Raw genomic sequence first — 14,141 nt, 5'->3', positions numbered from 1 at the left:
AACATTTCTAATAGAAAAATACTTCAGTGTTGTATTATGTGATATACTGTAAGTGATGGGCTGGTTTACTCATCTGTTCCTCAGCAGGCAGACGAGAGGATGAATTCCTGTATTTATCACAATAATCTCCAAGAGAGGAAACTATAACACAGCTTGGAAGATGTGGCCTTTTCTCAGGCAGCAGAATAAAGACATCAGCTACATGAAATATAACTTTCAGAGGTATATCACCGGCGCCAATTTCAGTTTACTTTAATAGGTTTGCCTGTGAGCTGGCAATTCAGAGGCAGCTACGTGCCATGTTCTGTCATTTTTTGTCAGGGGTGGCAATCTTTCATAAAGGATGTGGGAGAGAACAGCTATTAAGGATTTCAGATGTCCCTGTTTAATATGTTGTCCTGTGAAGATCAACACCAGAAATTAAACGTGTGTATGAACTGTGATGAAAAAAATTAACACAAAGCTTTGGTGAATAGCTATCCAAGGGTAGAAGACAAACGCTGCAATTCACTCAGCTAACAGCAAGCAAATGCTACTGTACAAAAAATAAATTAGGATGGGGTAAAATAGAGCTCCTCCTGACTTGCAAAGTGATTTCTAATGAAAACAAACAAACAAACAAAAAAAACCACATACTATATAAAGCAAATGTGTAAAGATCTTCCTTTTTGTGGCAGCTAAAAGAGCTAACTAGGAGGCTATGATGACAATAGTAAATGTGCTATAATGGCACTTCTGGAAGAATTTTAAATCCAATTTGTTTACAAGTAGATGACAAAACAACAGGCATTTTAATTCTTGTTATTTTTACTGTCTTGCTGCTGCAATAAGGCAATGTTGTTGTAAGATAGCAAAATCTACATGCACCACCATTTAGGAAACCATAGAAGAAAACAGAGGAGTGAAAGAAATAAAATTAATCCTCCTCCATCTGCTTGTCTCAAAGAAAGTCATATGTCACTTCATCCTATTATTCAGCTCATACTCCAAAAGCTTTTAGTTTCTCTTTGTTCTCTTATCAGTAGTTTTGATTGAGTTTGGTAGTCAAGTGTACAGGCTCCTGTGATTTTAGTCTTCTTCAGGGTTACATGCTGATAAGGCCGATAATTGACATTGTTATGCAGCAGTTTCTGCTGAAGAAATAAAACATAGAAAGAAAATAGTTTTCTTTGCAGAGAGATGTCTCCAGTGACAGCTGTGAATTACTAACTAAATGGAAGTCCTGCCAGTGCATTTAGTTTAGCAGGTCACCTAAATTGCTCAGGAAGAACAGTTTTTCTTTGTTCATGAAAATGCTTTTTATATTGAAATGGAGAAAACACAGAGATTCCTTTGTGGTCATTTACTGAAAATAAATAAAAACATTGGTTGATGAGAGAAAAATACCTTACATTAATCGGAAAGTGCTTTTTCTCGAAACTTACAGGCCAATAAAATCAGATTTTCATTGCGTGGAAGATTTGATTTAAAACGTTGATAGCAACAGAATCTCTGTAAAACACAAGCCATAAAGCAAGGCTTACAAGAAATCTCTCTGGATTATACGCACCTGGTATCAGATTCTGTCTTTCTTTTTAGCAGCAGCCAGACCAAACAGAGCTCTTGAAAACATACTCAGATCAGAGGGGACCCAAATATTGCCAGATGATCCTACCAGCCTGCAAAAGGCATTGTCAGACCTGCATGGGGTTTGGTCTCAGGATCCTTAGAGCTGTAAAACTCTGAGCAGAAAACATAAATAGATATTTCCTCTAATATAGGCTTCCAAGATAAGGAGATACACAAGTTACTGGCAAAACAAAATACACTTGCTTCTAGAGTTCAGTTACGTTAAATGCAGTGACTACTCAGCAACTACTGGTGCCTTTTTAACCCAAACAGTGCTTTTTCTCTGCCAATTAGGCTTTATACATATTCAGAGTTTTAGATGTATTTTGCACTGGCAATGTGGTTCCAACAGAGTACATTTAGTAAAGATAACTAAAAATTGTGTGATCTCTATCAAAATATTTAACAGGTGTGTGAAGACAAAAATATTATGTATGTTCTCAAAACGATGGCTGTCACTTCAAAATTGTACTCTAAGGCCAATTCATTGCCTAATTGTTTCAACAATTTTAAGTATTCCAGACGTTGTCTACATCTATACATGATAGCAATCATATATATTAGTGGGAACGCTATTTGTCAGATACAAACCAGAAATTTTGAGCTGGCTACTAGAGTCAGAGATGTTAAAGCCAGAAAAGATCATTACTTATCTTGGTCTGACCTCTTGTGTAGATAATAGGAACTAAACCTAAACCTGTTTTCTTTCAGGAAAAAACAGTGATTTGACATCCCTAAAAGATACAGAAATTCATGACTTATTTTGTTTGTGTGTTAGGATAGTTTTTCTATTAAATTTCTAATACATTTATCAATTAACCTATTGTGTTTTTTTTCAACAAATTAAAAATTTCAAGCCATTCAGTCATCATTCTGAGGCCTCTCTAAGTCTTTGTGTTCCAACACCAGATGCAATATTAACATAAAGAAAACAAGCTTTATGTTCATTAATTTAAGGATAATATTACACCCATGTGCCACAGCATCATTCTGGGAGCTCAAATTCTGACAGCTGTCAGCAATGGATCTATTCAGAAGCTATGCAAGAAAGGATACAGTCCCTCACTCCAGAGACATGACCTATTCTGTTTATTCTATATTTGCAAAATTCTTCATTTAACTATATCAAAATACAGCTTGCCTAAAGAGGTTGATTGGACAAATGATTCAAGTTTCATTTATCTAACTATTCTGTCCTCCCGTCTTGGTCAGAGAATGTCATCCACAGATTTTTATTGTCAGTTCTTTTATAGATACTTTCAAACATCAGTGGAAATGCTGAATAGCATTATGCCAATTACTGACTCCCACAGAAGCTCACTAGGCAAGCCTTCCCTTGAACAGGATTAACTAAAAAAAATTTTTTAGTCCTCCAGTTAGTTTCATTTTTACTGTTAAATACTATTTAAAAGTCCAAAAAATATAGACCACAGTAAGAAATCATTATCTTGCACATTTACATCTATCAATCAAATACATAATATCATCAAGGAATAAAATCCAGTTTCATTGCCTTGTCTTATCTAAAGTAGATTCACTTTTCAGGATTAAAGAGAAATGAAGCTCTAGGACAGGAATGATGGTGGGGAAAAAAGTTTCAGATGTACTTCTTAACTGACAGAAAGAAAATTGGATAAGTAACTAGATAAGTAATAATAATTTAAAAATACTTGCTGATAGAAAGTAAAAGTATTAAATACTTATAATTAATACGGTATCTTTATTATCTTCAGGAACATAGCCATATTATTTTCTTCCCATGTAGTCTTCTGAGACAGAAAAATAAAAACTGCCAGAAATAGGGCAAACTTGCATGTTACATGCTTGCTGTTAAAATCCATGAAAGAAAATAAAGATAAAGCTATATTCTGCAGACAATATTAATATATTTTTTTATTATTGTTAGATGGAGTCATAAGAAAACCACAGACTCTTTACAGTATTATCCCCTGACACTTTAGAGCTTCTACTTACAGTCTTTCTGAAAATTAGGAAAAGCCTTTGGATAGCATTCTCAAGTGTACAACAATGCTTACCCTTTAAGAGAGTGAACTCAACACTAACTAAGAGTTCTGATAAGCTACAACAGATAGATACATTAACAAAAAGCAATTTAGTATTTGAAATCCTGACAGAAGCAAGAATAAATATATTGGACTATCCAAATAGCTTTAAAAAAGTATAAAACAATTTTAGCTGGAGTGGATTTCTTTTTGAAAAGTAAAGAAAAAAAGGTAATAAAATGTCAGATTCTTTCATTACAGTTTCACATCCATGACCTAGGCTATATCACGTATTGGTAAGTGATCATGCTCCCACGAGGGAAACGGTAACACGCTCAGCAAGGCTGAAATAGGAGCAGACAGCATCCTTGCAGCACCAGTGAAGCATGAATTCAGCCTGCTCATGAAGACTGGAAGCACTCCAGCCCTAATGCTGCCTCATTTACATTCTGACATTCTGTTGAGATAGCAAAGGTGCAGTACAGATTTGGAAAGCCACAACAGTCCACTGCTGATTCATGCTGTTAAATCACGCTGTTATTACATTATATTTATGCTGCTCTCACACTGCTTTATGATGGGAGACTTCATTACGGTCAGAGCCAGAGCAGATGATGAACTACTTGTCAAGAAGAAACAACTCTCGCTTCCCTGCATTAAAACACCTAAAGTTTATACTTCTGGTTAAATTAATTCTAGTGCTAAAGAAGCATTACAAGTTTCAGATACAGTCGCACACAACTAACTCAATGATCATACAAACATACGGGCATGTTCTGCCAAATGAAAGCTTTAGCTGTTAATCGCATGAGGACAGCATTCAAATTGAGCCTATAATGGAGTTCTTCTTTTTCTTTAGATCCAAAGAGTCTATATGTAGCTGTGTTCTTTATATCTTCAGGAGTTCTGTGGTTTGGGTTTTTCTAGTGCTTCTTACTGTGCCTCTTCAGCAACACTATTCAGCAACTCTAATCAAATGGTTTGAAAAAGACTGGTAGGAACCCGGACAGCAGGAAAAGAATCACTCCATTTTATAACGTCACTCTCGGGACTACTGACAAGGGCCTTTCTCATTTACTAAAGGAACCCAAAAAAAACACAAAAGAAGATAAATGAAGATTTTATCTGCCAAGCCAGAACTTTGAAGGCTCTAGATTTTAGTAACGGATCTGATGTCAAATGGGTGGACAGAACATTTCCAAAGAGAACAGTTCTATTAATCAAACCATGCTATCTCTGCATCTTCACAGACAGACAAAACACTTTGGATAGAGATGATACATCATTCCCCCCCCCGCCCCCCCCAAAAAAAAAAAGGAAAAAAAAAATGTTACAAGTATAAAGCATTTTGAAACTCACACGTCTTAATATAGTACCTAATTTTATTCCTAGCAAAGTATCAAAATCCTTGACTTGCGTATATTAATACTTTTAATTCAGGGCTAAGAAAGAAGACATATAAAAGCTCACCAGAGCATCATTCGCAGACATCACTGTGTGCAGTTGAGACACATAGCTACAGCTACTGTTAGCTACTCTTCTAACTGCAGCTGCTCTTTCAATGGCTTTGACAATTACACTGTCCCTTCTGCCCTGTCCCTCCCTGCATCCAGGGTAAAAATTTTCTTATCACACTATAAAAACTTACTGTAAGATTTAGCGTAAGCTTCCAGAAATATTTCCAATAAACACAGTGAATACAGCAGTAATATTGAACACTTTGTCATAGGGCTACTGTTTTTATGCAAAACAGTCTGAGACCTGCATCCTTTACGTAGATATAAGTGTGAAAATTATGTATTATTGTAAATCCTACATTTGCACTAAATTTTATCATTTCAGTTAAAGGATTGTGCAGTTAACTAGCTAGCAGGAAATTCTTCTAAATTCACGATGTGAATTAGTAACCTAATTAAGAGGTAGAAGACACATTGTATTCAGTGCAAAGTCCTACTAATATCTTTGGAAAACCTTATTCTGTTAAGTAGGTTTTTAGAAGAATAAGAGGTGTCAGTAATGAGAAGGCACAGAATTCAACTGAGTTCATGGACTAAAGAGATGAACTTTTCCCTCCTCTTCTGTCAAAGTAATGACTGAGCAAGTACCACCCTCTGAATACAAAGATGCCTTAATATGTGATCACCTTTCAAAAGGTGATCTTTTAAGATCTTTTACGATCTTTTAAGATTTTTAAGGCTTTTTAAGACTTTTAAGATTTGCCCACAAAAATATCACAAATTAGAATAAGAAATAAGAGCTCAGATCTCACTTTCCAGTTTCTCCTCATTCCAACCACTGCACATTATCGTGTACTGACCATCTTAAGAAGCTTTCTATCAAAAACTTTACTTTGAATTTCTTTGAATTTGAATTTTGATCAAATCTTCAAATAAATTTAGTTGTTTCATCATAGAGGATAATTTTGAATACTGAATTTCTTTCACTGAATATCTGGCTATTAGGAACTGTGAAATAAACTGGGAATTTTTCCAGGCTGCTTAAATTTGTGATATTCATTAACTCATTTTTAGATCAATTCATTTTTCCTTAAGTTAAATATATATTTATTCTGTGTCTAATTTACTCCCCTTTAAGTCTTTAGAACTGGGTGTTACAGAATAAATATAAAACACCTTCTAATTTCATGCTGCTAGCGTTAGTCATTTTTTCTTGGCCAACCTTCTCAATTCAGTTGATATTCACCACATCACTTTTAGCTGAATTAGTTTCAATAAAATTTGTTGACACACTGATAGTCTGGCATTACTCTTCTAAACAAAATGTCTACACAATCATGTAGACATTTTTGTCCTAAGGCTGTTTGCTACAGCAAGTACTTTTACTGAAGGCAAAGTATGATAATTCTGTAATTAACACAAACTCGGTGTTTACTCTGAGAAAGAAATATTTATGATGAAATCATTCAAGACACAACACAATTGTATTGTAGTAAAAATGAAGTCCTGGCTGATAAAAACATTCATTTTTAACTTGCAACAATGAAAAAAACCTTCCTGTTCCAAAAAGTGTACTGTTCTGTTAAGTGGGTAATAATTCAAACATCGTGGAAAATTATGTGAAACAGCACAGATTCTGTGCTGTTTCAATGCACTAATTATAGTTGGAAGATACATAGATGAAAATATTAAAAACTACATTTTTTTTTTTTTTTTTACCAAACGGATAGCATCTACAGCATTTTCTGATTTGGATGACTTTTTTCTTCCTATTTTATTTATTTATTTATTAAGCATGAAATGAGATTTCATACCTTTGTAGTTTTGCCAATCCTAACATTTCGGGTTGTAATTTAATTTTCTGTTTGTAGAAAGTCTTATCTGGTTTGGTACCCACTTAAGATCCGCTAAGAACAGCACATCCAGAATGCAGTAACTAGCAGTTTTTAAAAACAAGGATGATTCCAAAAATATGGATGTAAAAACCTCAACTCAGCTTTTTTGTTGCCTGTATCTTATTATGCACCATTAACGATGACATGCGGTAGTCTCAACTTCAGAACAGAAAGACATCCTTGACATTCTTTATCTTGACATTGTGGTAAAATGCTGTGCAAATTATGCTTGAATTACTCTGCATATTTGCAAAACATTTTTGGATTTAAACCTATTTGCTGAACTTATTTTTATGGATTCTTAATATGCCCAAGTGAATATGCTTTGAGAAGAAGTATGATTATATTTCTATAACAACAGTGTGTGTCTGGATCCCTGAGGTCCTGCTTGAAATATTCAGAAAGCTATGCATTTTTCTCTCTGTGTACAATTTAATTCTTAGACAGCAGCATTTACTACAAATGGTGAGTTGAATTTGTCAAATAATTCAGCTGAAGTCAAAACTGAATTATTATTCTGTTTCAGTTAAAACAATCCAAAGACCCAGAGGACTATCAAGCAACTACTTTATGGATGAGCGAACAAAAACAAGTCCTTATTCTTGCATCTTTCCCAAAGACTTCTTATATTCTTCACATCCATTATATTTTATGTATATACTTTTCAAATCATTTTTTCCCAGAATAAGTGAAATAGAATTCTATTTTGATTATGACATACAACATGATTTTTAGATGCAATCAGAACTACTTAACCATTCCAGCATCTCAATTAAATGCAACTATGAAACTCTGCTGAAAACAATTTAAAGAGTTTAGCAAAAGTTATTCAAATAAACTTACTGACACAATGACTACATTTGTTACAGACTGTCAAGTGTCCTCTCTTCCTGAAAGGCCTTTTTCCTCCTTGTGGGTGATACTCTTATAAAGGGTTGGAAATAAAAAATAGTTTCCCACCAACTTGACTTGATTAAGCTATTGATTTATGAGTTCTAGTACAGTATTACATTTTCCTAATTTTGGATTAATGGTACTGTTTGCACAGTAGTAGCATAAATAATGTGTTTTTCTGAACACTACAGATTTGCTAAAGCGTTTCTCTATGTTCTGTAGAGGAACACAACAAAGCTGTGAATCCTCTCTATCTTGGAAATAACATCATTAGATTTTTATTTAAACCTACCCACACTCTGTGCAATATCCTGATAACGTGGAGAAACTTAAAATATACATGGCAACCATCAGTTGTAGCAGTAAGTATACAGTTCTCTTTTTTAAGAAAAAAAAAAAACACATATAACCCACTTTCAAAACAGCACTCGAATTATTTTCTGATCTGAAATAGTTAAATGACAATAAGATACTTCCAATGCTCATTACATTTGTAAAATAATACAGAACTTCATGTTACTTTTTGTAACCACTTCTGTCTTATGTTGAGAAGCATAACTCAGCAAAGATTAATATAAAATATAAGTACTAAGACAGAAACATACAGTGTTTTTCACTATTAAATGCCAGTCAACTAACTGGAGAAATCACTTTATTTGCTTGTTGTAAGTCCAGTGAACGTTACTTATATGATTTCTGCTTTGTAGTTTACTCCAACAACAATACAACAGCACCCTACAAAATCCAGCATTGGTTAACCACCAAAACATTTTATCCTTTCTAGAATTTCAGAATATACATCCTTGGAAAGAAGGAAAAAGAAAAAAAAAAGAAGTCCAAGTACTGCTCTTCACTTCAGGCAACTGTTGTTACGAATCATTAAATAGCTTATGCCTGAACACTTTAGAAACTCATCAGAATATATGGACCCAAAAACTACAGCCTCTGAAATACTGTTCCTAAAGAAACCTCCTTTAAAGCAACAATGATTAGACTCCATTCAGTCCAGGTCAGTCTCATTTACTCCATAAATTGCATTTTTCTTGCTGGGCCTATTTATTGTCTCATTTCATTCTGCAAGGACAACCTTGGACAAAAACCATCAAGTAAGGGACATAAAATCACATTAAACATTTTTCTGCAATTAAAATAACAGCATTAATGAAAATAAATAGAGAAAAAACACTTAATCTGGTACAAATTTCATTAAGCAATTTCCATTAAAAAATTGAGAATGAATTCCTGGGGCAAATAGGAAAACCTGACCAATGGCACTGCGAGGTTAATGGGATCAATCTAATCACATAAAACTACAAAAGTTTCAGGGAAAATAATGAAATAAAGATTTTGGTAAGCTGCTGAACTTTCCAGTTACACTAGGTAGTCAACTTTACAACTTTAAAATGTTAGGATCCTACGATTTTTACAGCACCCAATTTGAGAAAGAATTTTATTGGTATGGTTCCACATTCAGGTAAGTCTCCACTTTTTTTTTTTTTTTTAATCTACCCTTCCTCCTTATTAGTCACTACAGAAAATTATTAATAAAATGAATCGTAATAGTTCAAAATAAATAATCAAAATGTATTACATCTGCAATTGTCAAGAGTATACAGAACGCATAGTATGATTTTATGGAATAAATGTAAATAAAAATGCACTCAAAATAAAAATCTCTAGGGTTTACTCAGATATTACTAATTACTAAATAGAAGTTAAAAATAACATGTCCAGGAATAGAAATTAGGCATCTTATTGTTTGTGCATTTGAAATCATTTACCCCTTACTATCGTACAGATATGTCTTTCACCAAAACCATGTTGTATTATAAGTTAAAATACTAAAATCCTTCAATCCAAAAACAATAAAAGAAAAAAAAAAGGCTAGAGCTGGAAAAGAATTCTGTTTTTACTGGACTTGAGCACAACATGTATCATACACTAATGATTTCAAGGAGACTAACATAATAAAGATTTTCCCAAGCTTTCTTTTCCTTTCTTCAGAGGAACCTACAGTGTTCACCCCACAAATGTTCCCAACATGATGGTCCAAGGTTTTCACTTTGTTGCACACAACAGGCTTGGGACTATGTCTTAGCCGAGTAACTTCTGCCCCTGAAGAGGGAATGCATGCTGAAAGCACCGATCTTGTCGTTCCCTTCAAAACCTTCAGAATTTAAAGGCAACATCCTTCAAGCAATACAAATTGCATAAACACTGTGCTCCACAGCTTTTCTCCACACAACAGCAAGTTTTACAAGTGGAATTACATTTACTACCTCCTTCTCTCTATTCAGCAGTCTTCACTGGATTTGCTCCTGAGTGCTTAAGGGCTTCCCTCCCTCCTCCTTAACTGACCTCCTGACAGCAGGAATTAAAACTCTGGCTTCTGGTAGTGCCATAATCTTTTAGAATTAATAGAGTTAAATAAATATTTGCAGAGCGTAGGGTGCGATCACAAGTGGCTGTTCACCCATGTCCTTCCACTGACTGGAAATGTAATTTAAACTTACTTTATTTCTAATTTAGACCTAGCTCATAGGACTGGCTTTATTTCATTAAACCTTAAGCCTAACTACATAATGTAAGCAAATTTCAATCTAACAGATCCCTCTAACATAATCATATCTACATGTAATACATGTACTGAACTATGAACCTGGCTAACATTTTTCTTTTCTGTTACTTAGAAGATTAATATTTGAAAAACAAGGAAGACAAATATTAGCTAATGTAGCATAGAATTGAATTAGCGAATACAAGTGACTGCTAATTTTGTCACATACTTGCTTTGTTCTTTTTTGAAGAACGCTGAAAAACCTCAGAGGTACAACTCAGTCCTACTAATACACGGCATTACAACCTCAGCTGTCAATTACACTGAAGCTGTTATCAAAGATTTTGTTCTGCACGAAGGAAGGGGTAGAAGTTAATGAATTGTTGTATGTTGCGCATGAAATCCAGGCATGAAAGTGCACTTTCAGTGCTGAAACTTTTTAATTTGATCATTCATCTGCAGTACCAGCATAATCCCTGACTATCACAAAAGCAAACTATTCAAGTAGTAACTTACTTCGAACTAACTGAAGAAAAACACTTTCCAAATGCAATTTTTCAAGTGGCATGCACACTTAACGTGGAGAAAAAAACAGACCAAGTATTCAGGATTATAAATGACTATACCTTCTTAGATTTTTCTTAGTAGTAAAAAAATGTAGAAGCATTATACAGTCACGCGCATGTACAAATGATTAACTTTCCTGTATGTTCAGCAAATTTTCACAAATTACTGCATTCCATGTTAATCATTCTGGGAAAACTGTTATTTCTCTATCATCTCAAAGAGATGCATTAGCATGTTATACACCATTTTAAACAATCTATTAGCAATAAAAAATGCTAATTAAGAAAAATAATGGTGTCAAAATATGTCTATAAATAATGGTGTCAAAATATGTCTCTAAATTGCTCTGACGAGTGACATAAGATTTCTTAAGATTCTTGCTTTTCACACGTACTCCCAAGCTATTTGCAAGAAGAGGCAGCTGGATGTCACTGGAAAACAATTCTCTATATTCTTACCTCTTACACATTTACTGTAGAAGCAGTCCCTGCAGCTTTTACAGCAGTGCACCTTGTTCCCTTTTAGATGTTCTCAACTAATGTGCCAGGGAAGAAGACACTTGTTACTTGTTCCTGCACCTTTATTTTCAGATTTGTCAAACTCCTGAGTAATAACTGACTTGTTAAAAGCTATATGCCTTGAAAATATGCTTAAAACAGTTTAGGGTGAAAATGAGAACAAAGTCACTAAATTAGAGCACTCAAAGAGTACTTATAAAAGATGACAAAAATTAAGAAAAGTATATGTATTCTACTTATATCAATATAAAAACCTGAAGAAACCCTTATCCTGTTTCTCATCAGCGTTCCACCTTTCTGTTTTTCATGCTGCATTCCCAAGAAGTCCTACTGATGTAGTATGCCAGTTTTGTAGAACTAATCTCCTTCTACAGTGATTCTGAAAACTTTCTGTTTCAGCAATCCTACTTCATTATAAACGAAAAAAAAAGAAATAAACACTCTAGAGTGGAAGATGGGTCTGTTAAAAACTAGACAGATCTCCTAAGGCAAGTCGTGGCAGCAGCAGGCAGTTAAATCTGCTTCCCAAGGACTTCCTCTATTTTTGCTCAATTGCTTTGGAGAGATCAAGGCTGAGTTTCCACTGACCCCTGTGATTTATCTGGTATTATTAGACTAGTTCATAGCACAGAGTAACTTCTCTGTTTCAGCAGCACATATATATATTTAAGCTACCAGCAGTTCAATATAATTGCACAATAACTTGTAATTTTACTACTTACAACCTCTGAAAAAAAAAATTAAACAGTAACTATGACTTCTGGGAAGGTAACTAGGTGGAGAGAAGGCAAAAGAAACAGATGTGCAGATTTCATATTCAGATACAGAATACAAAACATCTTACTGGAGATAAGTTATGTATCAGTTCTAAAAAGTCAGATGACTAACACATTATTACCACGAACTCTTGGCTCGAGAATTCAGTGTTCAACTCAAGCAGAAGAAAGAACAAGAGATGAATTTAAGTGTAAAAATACACATTGCTAGTTGAATGAAATACAAATCAGAAGTGATTTTTTTGCAGATTTGTATTGTCAGCTTTGCATATACAGTCAAGCTTTTCAGGACAAACTATAAATATAATAGGAAAAATATGCCTACAGCCTCATCAAAAGAAAAAAGGTCACAGAAAGCCACACTGAAGCCTCAGAGATAAGAAAGGGTAGTGTTAAGAGTTTTATTTCCTTTTTTCATGCTTCTTAAACCATTTTTAGTGTACTATATAAACTGGTCAAATTTCCAGCTAGTTCCTAGACAAAGGACAAGTCCTCCTCCTGGTACGATACAAGCAACACTAGTTTCCTGAAAGTAAAAGAAGGATTATATAGTCTATCCCTTATATTTAAAATAAATATTAAATTTTGCAATAATAATTTATATGGGACTGAAGTTGTATTTCTAAGACTGTATGATAAAATGTCTCCTGCATTTGATTTAAAATATGCTCGAGTGTGGAGATTAAGTCAAGATATTTATGACAATCAAAATATGCACAAGCTTTTAAGTAAGTTGAGTGGGCTTCTTAACAGAGCACCTAAAATGGGACTGTGATGGCTGAAGTCGGGACCAAAAGGTGCCTGGCGTTTGGTCCCCTTACAAGTGTGCATTTAGATACAATTTTTACCATGCTCCTAGCTGATTAAGCTCTTTGCATACACAGTAATAAATAATGTCAGTAATTAATTATTGCAAGTTGGCTGCTCTGAATGTAAATGATGTAACACTGCTAACTCCCAGCCATCTCCTACCGATACTCAACTCCAGGTTGCTAGCTACAGCATTCCAAGTCTAAAACTGCAGAGCTTCCAGCTTCTTGTGATACGTGATGATATACTGAATATCTTCCAAAAGTGCTCACAGCAGGGAATAAAACCACAGCAATATTAGAAGTCAGGCTCCTTAAGATTAGAAGTATTTCCATGCCCACAGTCTTTACCTCTTCCCAGCTTTGGAGACAGTCACAGAAAAGGCCCAGTTAGCTTCCATGCACAGAGGGGGAGCTAAAGGAGGGCACAGGATCCAGGACTACAAAACCATCTTATCTTGTAGCTTACAAAGGAGAGGGGTAAACACTCCTCTGTTCCAAAAACAACTCTGTTCAGAATGCTGGGCTGCTCTAAAAGCATTAAGACAGATCCCATCAGATCTTAGTTTACCATAGGGATTTCTGCTCAGCATTTCACTCCATCTACGTTTGACTCAAACCCAGTGCCCCCACTGGCACCAAACCATTAAGACATTTGTCCTAATGTTTGTCTTTGTGATACTGCAAAACCTAGGAGGAAGTATTCAGGTTGCGCAGTCTCTGGTTCTTGGAGGTTTTCAGGACCCAACTGAATAAAGCCTGGACTAAACTCACAGCTGATGCTGCTTTGAGCTGCAAGTTGGACTTGACACGTCCTGAGATCCTTTCCAAACTGTATCTCATGACTTTATGAACTTTTCTGAACAAATGCTAAAAGAGCTCTTACAGAATAACTATAAAAGTATACACATTAATCATGTTGAAAGAGGATTAAAATGGTTTTCTTCTGACAAATGGCTGTAAGGTAAAAGTTGTATCCAAGCTGTAAAGACAAAGCTGTAAAGCTTCCCAAAGAAAAGTCTGTCTTCAAAGTAGGAGACAGGTAGAAGGGTAAGGA

The 14,141-nt window shown here is 34.7% G+C and overlaps 1 protein-coding gene across 3 annotated transcripts in view; it reads right to left on the bottom strand.

Annotated features, from left to right (window-relative positions):
* TBC1D22A (TBC1 domain family member 22A) overlaps nt 1-14,141 on the bottom strand; it is a 174,696-nt gene that overhangs the window by 20,712 nt on the left and 139,843 nt on the right. The window contains exon 13 of one of the 3 annotated variants that reach the window (XM_035549299.2): nt 1,555-1,721. The exons of the other annotated variants lie outside the window; for them this stretch is intronic. Coding sequence (XP_035405192.1) covers nt 1,674-1,721 — 48 coding nt within the window. The 3' untranslated portion in view covers nt 1,555-1,673. Of the gene's footprint in view, nt 1-1,554; nt 1,722-14,141 lie in introns of those variants that run through there. 3 annotated transcript variants of the gene reach the window in all.

Source organism: Cygnus atratus, chromosome 1 (assembly GCF_013377495.2).
Source record: "Cygnus atratus isolate AKBS03 ecotype Queensland, Australia chromosome 1, CAtr_DNAZoo_HiC_assembly, whole genome shotgun sequence".
Taxonomy (NCBI): Eukaryota; Metazoa; Chordata; class Aves; order Anseriformes; family Anatidae; genus Cygnus; species Cygnus atratus.
Note: the sequence above shows the minus strand (reverse complement) of the source record. Positions and strands in the feature narration are given on the sequence as shown.